At 41.4% G+C, this 13,238-nt stretch overlaps 1 protein-coding gene across 5 annotated transcripts in view; it reads right to left on the reverse strand.

The window, feature by feature from the left end:
- ap1b1 (adaptor related protein complex 1 subunit beta 1) overlaps nucleotides 1–13,238 on the reverse strand; it is a 102,824-nt gene that overhangs the window by 15,925 nt on the left and 73,661 nt on the right. For 4 of the 5 annotated variants that reach the window (XM_070887898.1, XM_070887896.1, XM_070887899.1 and 1 more), the window contains 5 exons: nucleotides 11,880–12,087; nucleotides 11,246–11,266; nucleotides 10,989–11,018; nucleotides 7,401–7,535; nucleotides 5,376–5,521 (listed from right to left, as the gene is read on the reverse strand). In XM_070887898.1, the coding sequence (XP_070743999.1) occupies nucleotides 5,376–5,521; nucleotides 7,401–7,535; nucleotides 10,989–11,018; nucleotides 11,246–11,266; nucleotides 11,880–12,087 (540 nt within the window). The remainder of the gene's footprint in view (nucleotides 1–5,375; nucleotides 5,522–7,400; nucleotides 7,536–10,988; nucleotides 11,019–11,245; nucleotides 11,267–11,879; nucleotides 12,088–13,238) is intronic. The other variant, XM_070887897.1, reaches the window with a different exon arrangement.

Below are 13,238 nucleotides of genomic sequence, written 5' to 3' on the forward strand. Positions count from 1 at the left end.
CACTGGAGAAGGACCAACACAGCCTCTGCAAATTCCTGCAAAATCATTGGCAGGATAGGCGTACCATCAGCGTTCCCTCTCTCTCAGGCCAACATCCCCAGCAATGAGGCATTGACCACGCTTGACCAGCTCCGGTGGACAGGCCACGTTGTCCGCATGCCTGATGCTAGACTCCCGAAACAAGTACTCTACTCGGAGGCTATGTCACGGCAGGCAAGTCCCAGGAGGGCAGAGAAAACGCCTCCTTGAAAAAAATGCAACATCCCCACTGACTCTTGGGAATCCCTGGCCCAAGACTGCTCAAAGTGGACGAGGAGAATCAGAAAAGGCACCGAACACTTAGAGTCTCTTCTTCGGGTGCACGCGGAAGCCAAGCACAAATAGCGGAAGGCGGGTACAACAAATCAAGCACCCCATCCACCCAACCACCGTCCACCCCATCTGTGACAGAAACTGTAAATCCCACATTGGTCTCATCAGTCATTTAGAACTCATTTTAGTGTGGAAGCAAGTCACCCTCGATTCCTGGGGACTGCATAAGAGAAGATAGTGGAGCCACAACTAACTGCGTCACTCCTGGGCTAGGTGAGGGCACTATCAAGCTGAGGCACGATGCACTTCAGTACCTGCTTCTGCCAAGCCGCTGCAGGTTCCCCGCTCAGGCCCCAATTAAAATTGCATCAGGATCCTATTGATAAATTGGATAAATTTGAGGCACCTGCCTGGATGTCTCAACTGCCTGCAATACCCTGCAGGTTAAAACTGGAAACTGTTGGGATCGGAGCAGGCGCGTAACCTGCTCGTTTTTAAATGTGCACCTACCCGGTGGGTAGGATTAAAAATCGATCCCTTATCCACTCTCAAATTCTACAGTTTATTATTCTACAGCTTCAACATTAAACAGTATATATAATGCTATGTGTAGATAATGCTTTGAAAATATATTAGCTTGGTAGGCAGTATGTGTGTACAATTCCAGTATTGTCATTTGATCAATCAGTACTGAATTACTAATGCAATTGTCTAAAGGGTATTTAAAGCAGCCACACTATTAAGTATTTCTAAAGAGCAAGGGTTGACTTGCACAAGTATAATATACAAAATAATTTTAAAGCAAAAAATATACTGCTTTCCATTGTTCATTAATGGTCTGATGAGAGTTTAAACACATCAGCATCATACAACACAGGGATTACAAGTACATATCTTCCACACGATTATAGAATCATAGAATTATAGCGTACAGACAGAGGCCCTTTCAATCTGAGCCGGCTATTTGAAAGAGCTATCCAATTAGTCCAACCCCCTTGCTCTTTCCCCATAGCCCTGTATATTTTTTCTCCAAGTATTTATCCAGTTCACTTTTGAAAATTATGAATCTGCTTCTACTTCCCTTTCAGGCAGCACATTCCAGATCACAACAATTTGCGCATTAAAAACAAATGTCCTCATGTCACCTCTATACTAACATCTGGTAAATACATATTTTGTGGGGGCAGAATGACGACTATGTAAAATGGACATAAAAGGTAGAAAATAATTAGCCAAGGAAAAAAGCAAACCAGAAACAGTGAACAAAGTGAGATGGATATTAAAGCAGTGAAGACACATGAACTCATTCTTCTACAAACAAACATAGAAACATAGAAAATAGGTGCAGGAGTAGGCCATTCGGCCCTTTCGAGCCTGCAACACCATTCAATAGGATCATGGCTGATCATGCAACTTCAGTATCCCATTCCTGCTTTCTCTCCATACCCCTTGATCCCTTTAGCTGTAAGGGCCACATCTACCTCCCTTTTGAATATACTTAACGAACTGGCCTCAACAACTTTGAGGTAGAGAATTCCACAGGTTCACAATTCTGAGTGAAGAAGTATCTCCTCATCTCAGTCCTAAATGGCTTACCCCTTATCCTTAGACTGTGACCCCTGGTTCTGGACTTCCCCCAACATCGGGAACATTCTTCCTGCATCTAACCTGTCCAATCCCGTCAGAATTTTATATGTTTCTATGAGATCCCCTCTCATTCTTCTAAATTCCATTGAATATAAGCCGAGTTGATCCAGTCTTTCATATGTCAGTCCTGCCATCCTGGGAATCAGTCTGGTGAATCTTCGCTGCACTCCCTCAATAGCAAGAATGTCCTTCCTCAGATTAGGAGACCAAAACTGTACACAATATTCAAGGTGTGGCCTCACCAAGGCCCTGTATAACTGTAGTAAGACCTTCTTGCTCCTATACTCAAAACCTCTTGCTATGAAGGCAAAAATGCCAGTTGCCTTCTTCACCACCTGCTGTACCTGTATGCCAACTTTCAATGATTGATGTACCATGACACCCAGGACTCGTTGCACCTCCCCTTTTACTAATCTGTCACCATTCAGATAATAATCTGCCTTCCTGTTTTTAACCAAAGTGGATAAGCTCACATTTATCTACATTATACTGCATCTGCGATGTATTTGCCCACTCACCTAACCTGTCCAAGTCACCCTACAGCCTCTTAGCATCCTCCTCACAGCTGACACTGCCACACAGCTTAGTGTCATCTGTAAACTTGGGAGATATTACATTCAATTCCTTCGTCTAAATCATTAATGTATATTGTAAATAGCTGGGATCCCAGCACTGAACCTTGCGGTACCCCACTAGTCACTGCCTGCCATTCTGAAAAGGACCCGTTTATTCCTACTCTTTGCTTCCTGTCTGCCAGTTCTCTATTCATGTCAATACATTAGCCCCAATACCATGTGTTTTAATTTTGCACACTAATCTCTTGTGTGGGACCTTGTCAAAAGCCTTTTGAAAGTTTAAATACACCACATCCACTGGTTCTCCCTTGTCCACGCTACTAGTTACATCCTCAATAAATTCAAGATGATTTGTCAAGCATGATTTCTCTTTCAAAAATCCATGCTGACTTGGACCTGTCACTGCTTTCCAGATGTGCTGCTATTACATCTTTAATAATTGATTCCAACATCTTCCCCACTACCGATGTCAGGCTAACCGATTTATAATTCGCTGTTTGCTCTCTCCCTCCTTTTTTAAAAAGTGGGGTTACATTAGCTACCCTCCAATCCATAGGAACTGATCCAGAGTCGACAGAATGCTCCACAAAACTCTTACTGGTTTACATGGCGTTTTCTCCCAAAAAAGTTAAATTAGCTGCAGGATATCGCATCTACCAAATGATTAAGCTCACTACATAGTCTCTTCAGTCAACTTCTCAGAGGTTTGAAATATCATGCATTTGTCAACTATGGAAGGAATCATCATCAGAGACTGCTGAAAATGCTGGAACCTGTAAACTAAAATTAATCATTCATTCAATCAGCCACTTTAAAGTGATGAACAAAAATGTTAACACTTATTTAGTTTAACATTTTTAGATTCTGTTTCTACTTTAAATTGTAAATACTTCTGGATGACAATCATGCTAATTGATTAATTTGCACTGGTGAAGATTTGATTCCTGGTTAGGCTGTGGTTATTACTGAGCTACAATAGCTATATTATTCATCCTCTGTGTGGTCCTTCCATTTAAAGTTCATTATCTACATGGTATGTCCACCAGCAAATGGGGAAAAATCACAAGTTAATTTAAGAGCTTGGCCTTTTAGGAAGCAAGGTGAACAAAGTATATTTGATCCTGATTACTTGTATATGCTGAGACCAGAAAATGCTCAGCTATTTTGAGTGTAAGAAACCCACTACCAGCCCAAGTGGATACTGCTCTGTGGCACTGCATCATACAAATCCAGAAAGAAAGGTTCAATGCCCAATCTATGCAATTTTGTCTGCTGCAGGAGTTGGGGTGCTTTGAGGATAAGGGTAGGAGAGGGAAGCAGGGGGGAAAAAAAAAAAAGAGCAAGGTTCCTGCTCCTGACTGTTCTCCGGTGATCTCTCCTGAGCAAGGTACCTCAATTAGATCACCCTTTAATCTTCTATATTCAAGGGAATACAACCCTAATTGGTGCAACTTCTCAATTTAACCTTTTTTATCCCTGGTATTGCTCTGATGAAACTGTGCTGCACCCACTCCAAGGCCAATATATCCTTCCCGAGGTGCAATGCCCTGAACTTAATGCAATATTCCAGATATAGTCTAACCAGAGCTTTATACAACTGTAGCATCTGGTGACTCCCTTTGAAGCTTCTTTTGGTCTTCTAAATAATTAACTACACCTCCTATTTTGGTATCAGCATAAATTTTTGACAACTCCCTCTAGGCCTATATCCAAATCACTGATAGTGAACAAATCACCTTCTGGAACACTTCCAATCACTCTGTAAAACTGCCCTAGACTCCAAATCTTGTTTTTGTTAAATCCAGTTTGCTATTACCACCCCCAAATTCCATATCCCTCAATCTTCTCCAATAACCTTCTGCCTGGTACCACGTCAAAGACTTTTTTTAAAGTCCATGTGCACCATCTATACTGCATTTGCTTCATCCACCATGTCTTATTTCCTCAAATGAATCTGATCTTAACCATTTTTATGCATGTTCACTCAATGTGAAATAAAACAGATTCACTATTTGTAATAAGCCTCACTTCAAATGTTAATGCTGTGCACTCAGAGATTGAAAGAGTACATGTGCAAAAGACATGAATATCCAGTCCAGGTCACGAAGGGGTATTATTGGTACACCACAGAGTTAAGCTATTGTGGCAAGTAAATATAGGGCAGTGAGAGTCAACTCCAATTATAGTAAGATGCCCAATCTGCTTACGGGGGTAACAGATGCCACAGGTCCAGAGAAGGCATGTATTGTAGACTGGAATTTATAACAATCCCCACTTTTAATTTTTTTTTAAACTATATTGACAACTATCCATTGCAACCAACTTTCTATCCTAAATTTCTAGGAAATGCTACATTATCACAAAGCAGCTGAAGCACTGGTACAGGTTGAAACTCCCTCATCCGAAACCACCCCTCGTCCAGAACCATTCCCGGCCACCGGGTGGCGTATGCACAGAACTCCGACATGAACAAATTGATGTCCTTCCTTGCTGCCGACTCCCGCAATCACTGGTCTGCGCCCCCCCCCCCCCCCCCCCCGCATGATCTCTCTGCCACACACCCAGCCCCAATATCCCCTTGCTCAGTACCTGTACTATCCAATTTAAGGTGACCACACCTCGTCCAGAAAAATCCCTAACCAGAACAGGCCAGGCCGAGGGTTCCGGATAAGGGAGGTTCAACCTTTGTACAATGTAAATAGTCTGAAGGAAGGATGTAAATTGATATCACATATAGCTTGAGTAAAAGCAGAGGATTTAATGCAAGTAGATAATATGGTAAAAGGATCTTCTGTATACAAATATATTGCTTTTCAAGCACCAGCTGAATTCAATTCTCACCTATTTCTGTTAAACTGGATTGCAAAGTCAGTCATTACTTGCATGGCTTTGTTCATCAGAGAGATATCCATATAGATATGACCCATGCGACGTGAAAATGTGCCAGAAATTTCGAGACCTTTGGCCTTTGCAGCAGGCAACCAAATCTGGTGGAACAAAAATAAATAAATGATGAATTAAAATAGTTTAATTGTGGCATTTTTGGGCACCAACAAGGAAAACAAAAGTAAAAGAAATCTTAAATTGTGTTGCATGTCAGTTTTCCAGAAAACATAGTAAGATATCCTGGAATGCACAAATAATTACAATTATGGAAGTGCGAAAATAAGTTATGCAGTGTATTCTGATCTACTAAAGGCTAAAATTAACTTTCTATATCAAACCAACACCAAATGTATCTGGGTTTTTTTGAAAATTTAGTGGGATTTCTTATTAAAATAGGGCTAATTTCAGCTAAAAATTATTGCATTTGAATTAATGTAAATGTATTAGTCAGTCAAATGAGTGGCATGTTAGTTTAACTGACAGCAGCTCAAGATATAAATACCTGTAAATATATTTAATTCCTTAATATTCAGGAGGTGCAAAATGACATTTGTTACAAAGAAGCGTAAAACATAACAGAAAACCAGCCTATTTTCAATAGGCCACTGGAATGGGAGATACATTGTAGACAACGTGATTATTAGGACAATCCTACAATCATGGACATGCATTAAAAATGATAGATTTTCAGAGACACCAAAGATAATACAGCTCAGTACAGTCATTTATTTTCTGATGGTGCACTTGCAATCTCATGTTTAAATAAGATATATAGCAAGAACGGCATAACATTACTAATCGTATAGTTCACAGCAATTCACCCTGGAATAAAAGTATACAGTATGCATATTGCAAAGGAAATAAATGCTTAAAGCTCCTCAGTGGCTAAATACACCACATCTTCATAATTTACATCCTTGGAAAGGAGCAGCAAAAAATCTCACAGCAAGTGCGCCCAATTGTTAGTTAGTGTTCCCTGCTATAAAGGAGCATCTGTTAATGTCTGGAGAGAAGAAAACTAGGTTTGTTGTGATGCCCTAAAGTTATATAGCCTATGATACTAAGCCACTATCTTAAGAAAAGTAGCTTGAGGGGGGTTGGGGCACACACCATGCAAAACATAGCTCATTACCACATTACATGGAAATGAGAATGCACAAAAGAGCTGTAAAATGACATGTTATAAAGAAGCGTAGTGATACTGAAACCTATCCACAGCACTTATGCATTTTGCATTCACTTGTCCTGAATGCAAGAGTGCACTTGTCAAATTGCCAATATTTGTTAGTTCACACCTTCATCATTGTGCAATGTTAAGCCAAGATTAACAAGGCACAAGAAAAAAATGTGCAATTACATTATAAATGCTACATCTTCTAATTCAAATGGCTTCATCAGGTGGTAAACTCACAATTAGCATTATGGAGCATCGTGTACTATAAACACTACCATTAAAACTCCATTATTTTGCATTTAGCAAGTTTAATAGAACCACAAGGACAAAACAGAGTAAAATGGAAATAAAGCATCACTGGGCATATTTAAAATATCAAACAGTGTTAACTACCAGTAGTTCAAACCAGATTCATTTGTGGTAGATGTAACTATAGAATTTGGCACTTACAAGCAATGTGGTGGTGCTGAGTGTTAGAGTACTAACACTCAGAGCCACAGAGTGAGGATGAACGCAGGTTTGATTCCTGCTCCACTCAGTTCCTGATATGAGCCATACTGAGTGGGGAGGTAACCAGTGAAGGCTGTGTCATCTCCCTGCAGGGGGAAGAAAACAAAATCAGAGGGGATAGCCACACCTGGGCAGACACTTGTTTTTCCTCATAACCAGCTACAGGGGGCATTGGTGTGGGTGCGGGAGCGGGGCAACAGCTGCTCTCAGCAGTGAGGCACCTAGGCCAGATAGTAAGGAGATAGTATAATCTTTCCTTCTTGGAAAAAGATCAAAAACAAATAAATAATGCTTACAGTTTTAGGTGCCACATAAGAACCAGATGACATGCCTATTCCACCAGCAAGATCAAACAGGTCACTTAAGCCGCCTCCAACTGTTGCATTCAAGGATGCTGGCATGACTGCTGGAGTCCCATAGCCAGCACCAATCTGTATGGATAGCAAAAGATAAATTGGTCATATTTCACACAGAACGGGCTCAATTTTCCAGTGATGTGTGTCATTTTTTTGGCACAGGCTGCTATTTTTGGCCGAAGTTTAAAAAATTCAAGTTTCCCCGATCAATTTCCACCAGTGTAACTCAGTTCCGATTTTTTAAAGGTTTTTTTTTTACAGCCAAAGGGGCCGTACACTGCCACCCGCAGCAATTCTGGCCAGTTAGGCAAGTTTGGCCAGCTGAGTTACTCCAATTCTTCTTAGGTCAGCATATGTGGCCTCTGTAGAAAAACCTTCTGGTGAGGTAAGGAAATCTGCATAGGCAAGTGCAGCAGATGCCCGGACAGTAGGAGAGGCAAGAGAGAAGGGGAGAGGGAGAAGCCTTTCGGGTATAATTAGTTGGGGACCAGGAGGGAGGAGGCCATTCGGCCTGGGATAGGTGCGGCGGAGCAGGCCAGGAGGCCTTTCGGCCTGGGATAGGTGCGGTGGAGCGGGCCGGGAGGCCATTCGGCCTGGGATAGGTGCGGTGGAGCGGGCCAGGAGGCCATTCGGCCTGGGATAGGTGCGGCGGAGCGGACCGGGCTGGGAGACAGCCAGCCACTCGGCCAGGGCTAGGTGCGGAACCAGGAGAGAGAGGAGGCCACTCGGCCAGGGTTAGGTGCGGGACCAGGAGGGAGGAGGCCACTCTGCCAGGGCTAGGTGCGGGAGGCCCTTCGACCTGGGATAGCTGCGGATTCCGGCATCAGGGGGTGGGGGTGGGGGTGGGGGAGGGGCACTTTAATAATTTAATGGTGGCAAGTTGTTCCAATGTATTTTAAGCTGCTTGTAAAGTTGCTGTAATGTATTTTAATGTGCTTGTGCAGGTTGCAGGCTGGTTGTTCCACTTTTTCAGCCTCAGCCCGCATTTGTGTCCCCGTTTACCGTGGCAACCCGATCTTTTTGGCACAGATCAAAGCTTCACCCCCCAAAACTAAAGGACAGGCTAGGCTGCGCCAAAATGAAGAAATCAAACCGGGAAACTAGGAACATTTATTTTTGGCGTACTTGGACCCCAAATAAACAGGCGTAACTTTTCAAGTACGCCAAAAAAAAAGCTTTGGGGAAAATTGAACCCTATAAAACTAGTTGCTTATTTGCTCTTACTCGTGTGCACTTTTGAAAAAGCAAGGCATTATTACAGGTACTTGATCAGTTTATAGATATTGATGTGTACAAATAATTTCAATTTGCTATATTTTATGTATATTCGAAAGAGAAAGTCAAAACTCAAGTTACCAAAAAAAGTTATGCGTGAATGTAGTGAGTTATTAAACATTTTTGAAATTCAACTATACCCATGTATACTTTTTTTTTTAAAGTATAATATGCATACTTTTTAAAAAAAAATCACAAAACCAATTCTGTCGTAATGGATTGTGGGCTTTTCCAATGCACTCAAATTAGACTTGACTTGATGAATGGGCCAAATTTAATTTTACCTGATACCACTTTAAAATGGAAATAACCACCTTCACGAATCATGTAAATTACTAGCAGATGTCATCATGTCACTGCTCATAGTAAGAAGTAGATGCTGTTTCGTAAGGACAGGAACATTAATATATTATGTATTACATCGTGTGTTCTTGCTACTAAACTGTAGATGTGTTTCAGGACATTACAACATTCCATAGACTCTGGATCAGTTCCTGTGGAGTGGAGGGTAGCCAATGTAACCCCACTTTTTAAAAAAAAGGAGGGGGAGAGAAAACAGGGAATTATAGACTGGTCAGCCTGACATCGGTAGTGGGTAAAATGATGGAATCAATTACTAAGGATGTCACAGCAGCGCATTTGGAAAGAGGTGATATGATGGGTCCAAGTCAGCATGGATTTGTGAAAGGGAAATCATGCTTGACAAATCTTCTGGAATTTTTTGAGGATGTTTCCAGTAGAGTGGACAAGGGAGAACCAGCTGTTGTGGTGTATTTGGAATCAGAAGGCTTTCGACAAGGTCCCACACAAGAGATTAATGTGCAAAGTTAAAGCACATGGGATTGGGGGTAGTGTGCTGACATGGATTGAGAACTGGTTGGCAGACAGGAAGCAAAGAGTAGGAATAAATGGGGACTTTTCAGAATGGCAGGCTGTGACTAATGGGGTACTGCAAGGTTCTGTGCTGGGGCCCCAGCTGTTTACATTGTACATTAATGATTTGGACGAGGGGATTAAATGTATCTCCAAATTTGCGGATGACACTAAGTTGGGTGGCAGTGTGAGCTGCGAGGAGGATGCTGAGGCTGCAGAGTGACTTGGATAGGTTAGGTGAGTGGGCAAATGCATGGCAGATGAAGTATAATGTGGATAAATGTGAGGTTATCCACTTTGGTTGTAAAAACAGAGAGACAGACTATTATCTGAATGGTGACAGATTAGGTAAAGGGGAGGTGCAACGAGACCTGGGTGTCATGGTACATCAGTTATTGAAGGTTGGCATGCAGGTACAGCAGGCGGTTAAGAAAGCAAATGGCATGTTGGGCCTTCATAGCGAGGGGATTTGAGTACAGGGGCAGGGAAGTGTTACTACAGTTGTACAGGGCCTTGGTGAGGCCACACCTGGAGTATTGTGTACAGTTTTGGTCGCCTAACCTGAGGAAGGACATTCTTGCTATTGAGAGAGTGCAGCGAAGGTTCACCAGTCTGATTCCTGGGATGGCGGGACAGACATATCAAAAAAGACTGGGCTTGTATTCACTGGAGTTCAGAAGAATGAGAAGGGATCTCATAGAAACGTTTAAAATTCTGACAGGTTAGATGCAGGAAGAATGTTCCCAATGTTGGGGAAGTCCAGAACCAGGGGTCACAGTCTAAGGATAAGGGGTAAGCCATTTAGGACCGAGATGAGGAGAAACTTCTTCACCCAGAGAGTGGTGAACCTGTGGAATTCTCTACCACAGAAAGTTGTTGAGGCCAATTCACTAAATATATTCAAAAAGGAGTTAGATGAAGTCCTTACTACTAGGGGGATCAAGGGGTATGGCGAGAAAGCAGGAATAGGGTACTGAAGTTGCATGTTCAGCCATGAACTCATTGAATGGCAGTGCAGGCTCGAAGGGCCGAATGGCCTACTCCTGCACCTATTTTCTATGTTTCTATTACAATGTGTAATTGCCCTGCATTCTTGAATCAATGTTTGCATCAGTTACAGTTCAACCTGGCTTTCTTTACCCTTTTAAAAAAAAAGTGTTTAAGACCATAAAGTAAACTGTTAAGAATCAAGGCTGATGTGAACAAGAGTTCAACACTTTTTTTTTCTGGTCAGGGGATTGTGCAGACAGAAAGTGTGTTCGTTTCTGTTGTAGATCAGAAGCAAACAGTAAGTCTTGGGATTTTTTTTCTCTTTTTACAAAAAAAAGTGTGCATGTGGCATATCATTTTTCATATATTTGTGAAAGATATGCAACTTACTGCTGGACTTCCACTTAGATCTCCACCAAGCTAAAAAAAAGAGAAACATAAAATAGTTTGGTTACACAATGCATATGAAAATAAAAATGATAAGTGCAAATATTATCCTAACATCTAAAACATTGATTTTCTCCACCAATAAGTTCAAATTATTGGAACTAGTGTGATAAGTTATTATACAATCCATAAAACTATAATTAGCCTGCAATTTTAACTTAAAAACAAAAATCAACAGCCAAAAGGACAGAGGATCATACCCCTTCAGTCTCATCGCCCATCTCCAGACACGAATACGCAAAGACAGAGGCAACGCAAGGACATTCACATGCAAGCAGAAGTGGAGTGAAAAAAAAGGAACAGCATAAATTCAAAGAAGAAAACACAGCATTAGTATACGTACATCAGCTATAGCTACTAAAAGCATATTAACTAAAAGGAAACATTAATTCAGTGTTGACTCAACAATGTCAAGTGTACAATATTTCAGTGCATCTGTTGAATTTTTAAAGTTCTGTAATTTGTTAAAGCAGCTTGACATAACTGTTAAAATCTAAATGTCAACATACCAGCGATAGATAACTATTAGCTAAGGCAACATTGGAAAAGAGGAGGTAAAATATTCTACAAAAACAATGAAAGTAAGTTGATTAATAATGTGTTCTAATTATTACATTGAAGACTTTTACGAAAATGTTGGACAGATGAAATTTAAAAAGTTATTCTGCTTTTAAGTCCTATGCAAATGTTACGCTCCAGAAATTCGAAGAGAGACTAAAATCCTGAATAAACACTGCAACCAAATAAAAAACTAGTTAAAACTGACAGGTGCACTGACAATTTCTGGAAAAGGTTGAAAACTGAAAAGCTGAGAGCCCTGCAGTATTTGCCTACCAAACTGTCTAATCCACCACCAAGAAGGTCCATGGCTCCCATCTGAACTGTTGAAGAGGGGATCGGGGGAACACTGACTGGAGGACCAAGGTCGAGATTCAGCAGATCACCCAAAAGATCACCCTGGGATGGAATGACGGCAGGTTGCTGCTCAGTAGGCTGTGCTGCAGCTGAAGGGGCAACATCTGGACTCTCGGTACTTTCATTTCTAAGAGAGAACAGAGAATTGCAGGAAACTAGACATAGTATTGACACTATTGACATTACTGGGGAACAAAGTAGTATCTTACATTTCTACTGCACTCCTCACAAGCAGGAAGGAGGGGGCAAAAAGTACAGATTCTGAAAGCAAGGAGGAAGATACTAAAGCAGAGATATAAAAGGAGGGGGATTCAGAAGATGGGAGTGTAAGTAGCTGAAGGCAGTGAGATAATAAGTCTGAAGCAAGTACCTACAGTGGCACAGAATGTTCTTTATTTCACAATTCCCGATCTCAATCTAGTTGCTTGAGAAAGGTGTGAAGCAGTAGTTCGGCAAAATGAATGTTAAATAAACAAACATTGGGTGAGTCAAACTATAGCATTTTCTGGAGCCTGGTGCGAATGAACAAGAGATTTAGGAAAAAGTTATAAGAACATAAGAAATAGGACATAAGAACATAAGTAAGATCACGACTGATCTGATGATCATGGAATCAGCTCCCATTCCCTGCCCGCTCCTCATAACCCTTTATTCCCTTATCACTCAAAAATCTGTCCATCTCCGCCTTAAATATATTCAATGACCCAGCCTCCACAGCTCTCTGGTGCAGAGAATTCTATAGGTTTACAACCCTTAGAAGAAATTCCTCCTTAGTTCTAAATGGGTAACCCCTTATTCTTAAACTATGCCTCCTAGTTCAAGATTCCCCTACGAGTGGAAATATCCTCTCTGCATCTACCTTGCGAGCCCTCTCATTATCTTTCAATAAGATCACCTCTCATTCTTCTGAACTCCAATGAGTATAGGCCCAACCTTTCATAAGTCAACCCCTTCATCTCAGGAATCAACCTCGTGAACTTTCTCTGAACTGCCTCCGATGCAAGTATATCCCTCCTTAAATGAGATCAATGGTCTCACCAATACCCTGTACAGTTGTAGCAGGATTTCTCTGCTTTTATACTCCATCTCCCTTGCAATAAAGGCCAACATTCCATTTGCATTCCTGATTACTTGCTGTACCTGCATACCAACGGAGTTTCACGCACAAGGATCCCCCAAGGTCCCTCTGCACTGCAGCATTTTGTAATTTTTCTCCATTTAAATAAGCGCTTTTTTATCTTTTCTGCCAAAGTGGATAACCTCACATTTTCCCACATT

This window comes from Pristiophorus japonicus, chromosome 8 (assembly GCF_044704955.1).
Source record: "Pristiophorus japonicus isolate sPriJap1 chromosome 8, sPriJap1.hap1, whole genome shotgun sequence".
NCBI classification, from domain to species: Eukaryota; Metazoa; Chordata; class Chondrichthyes; family Pristiophoridae; genus Pristiophorus; species Pristiophorus japonicus.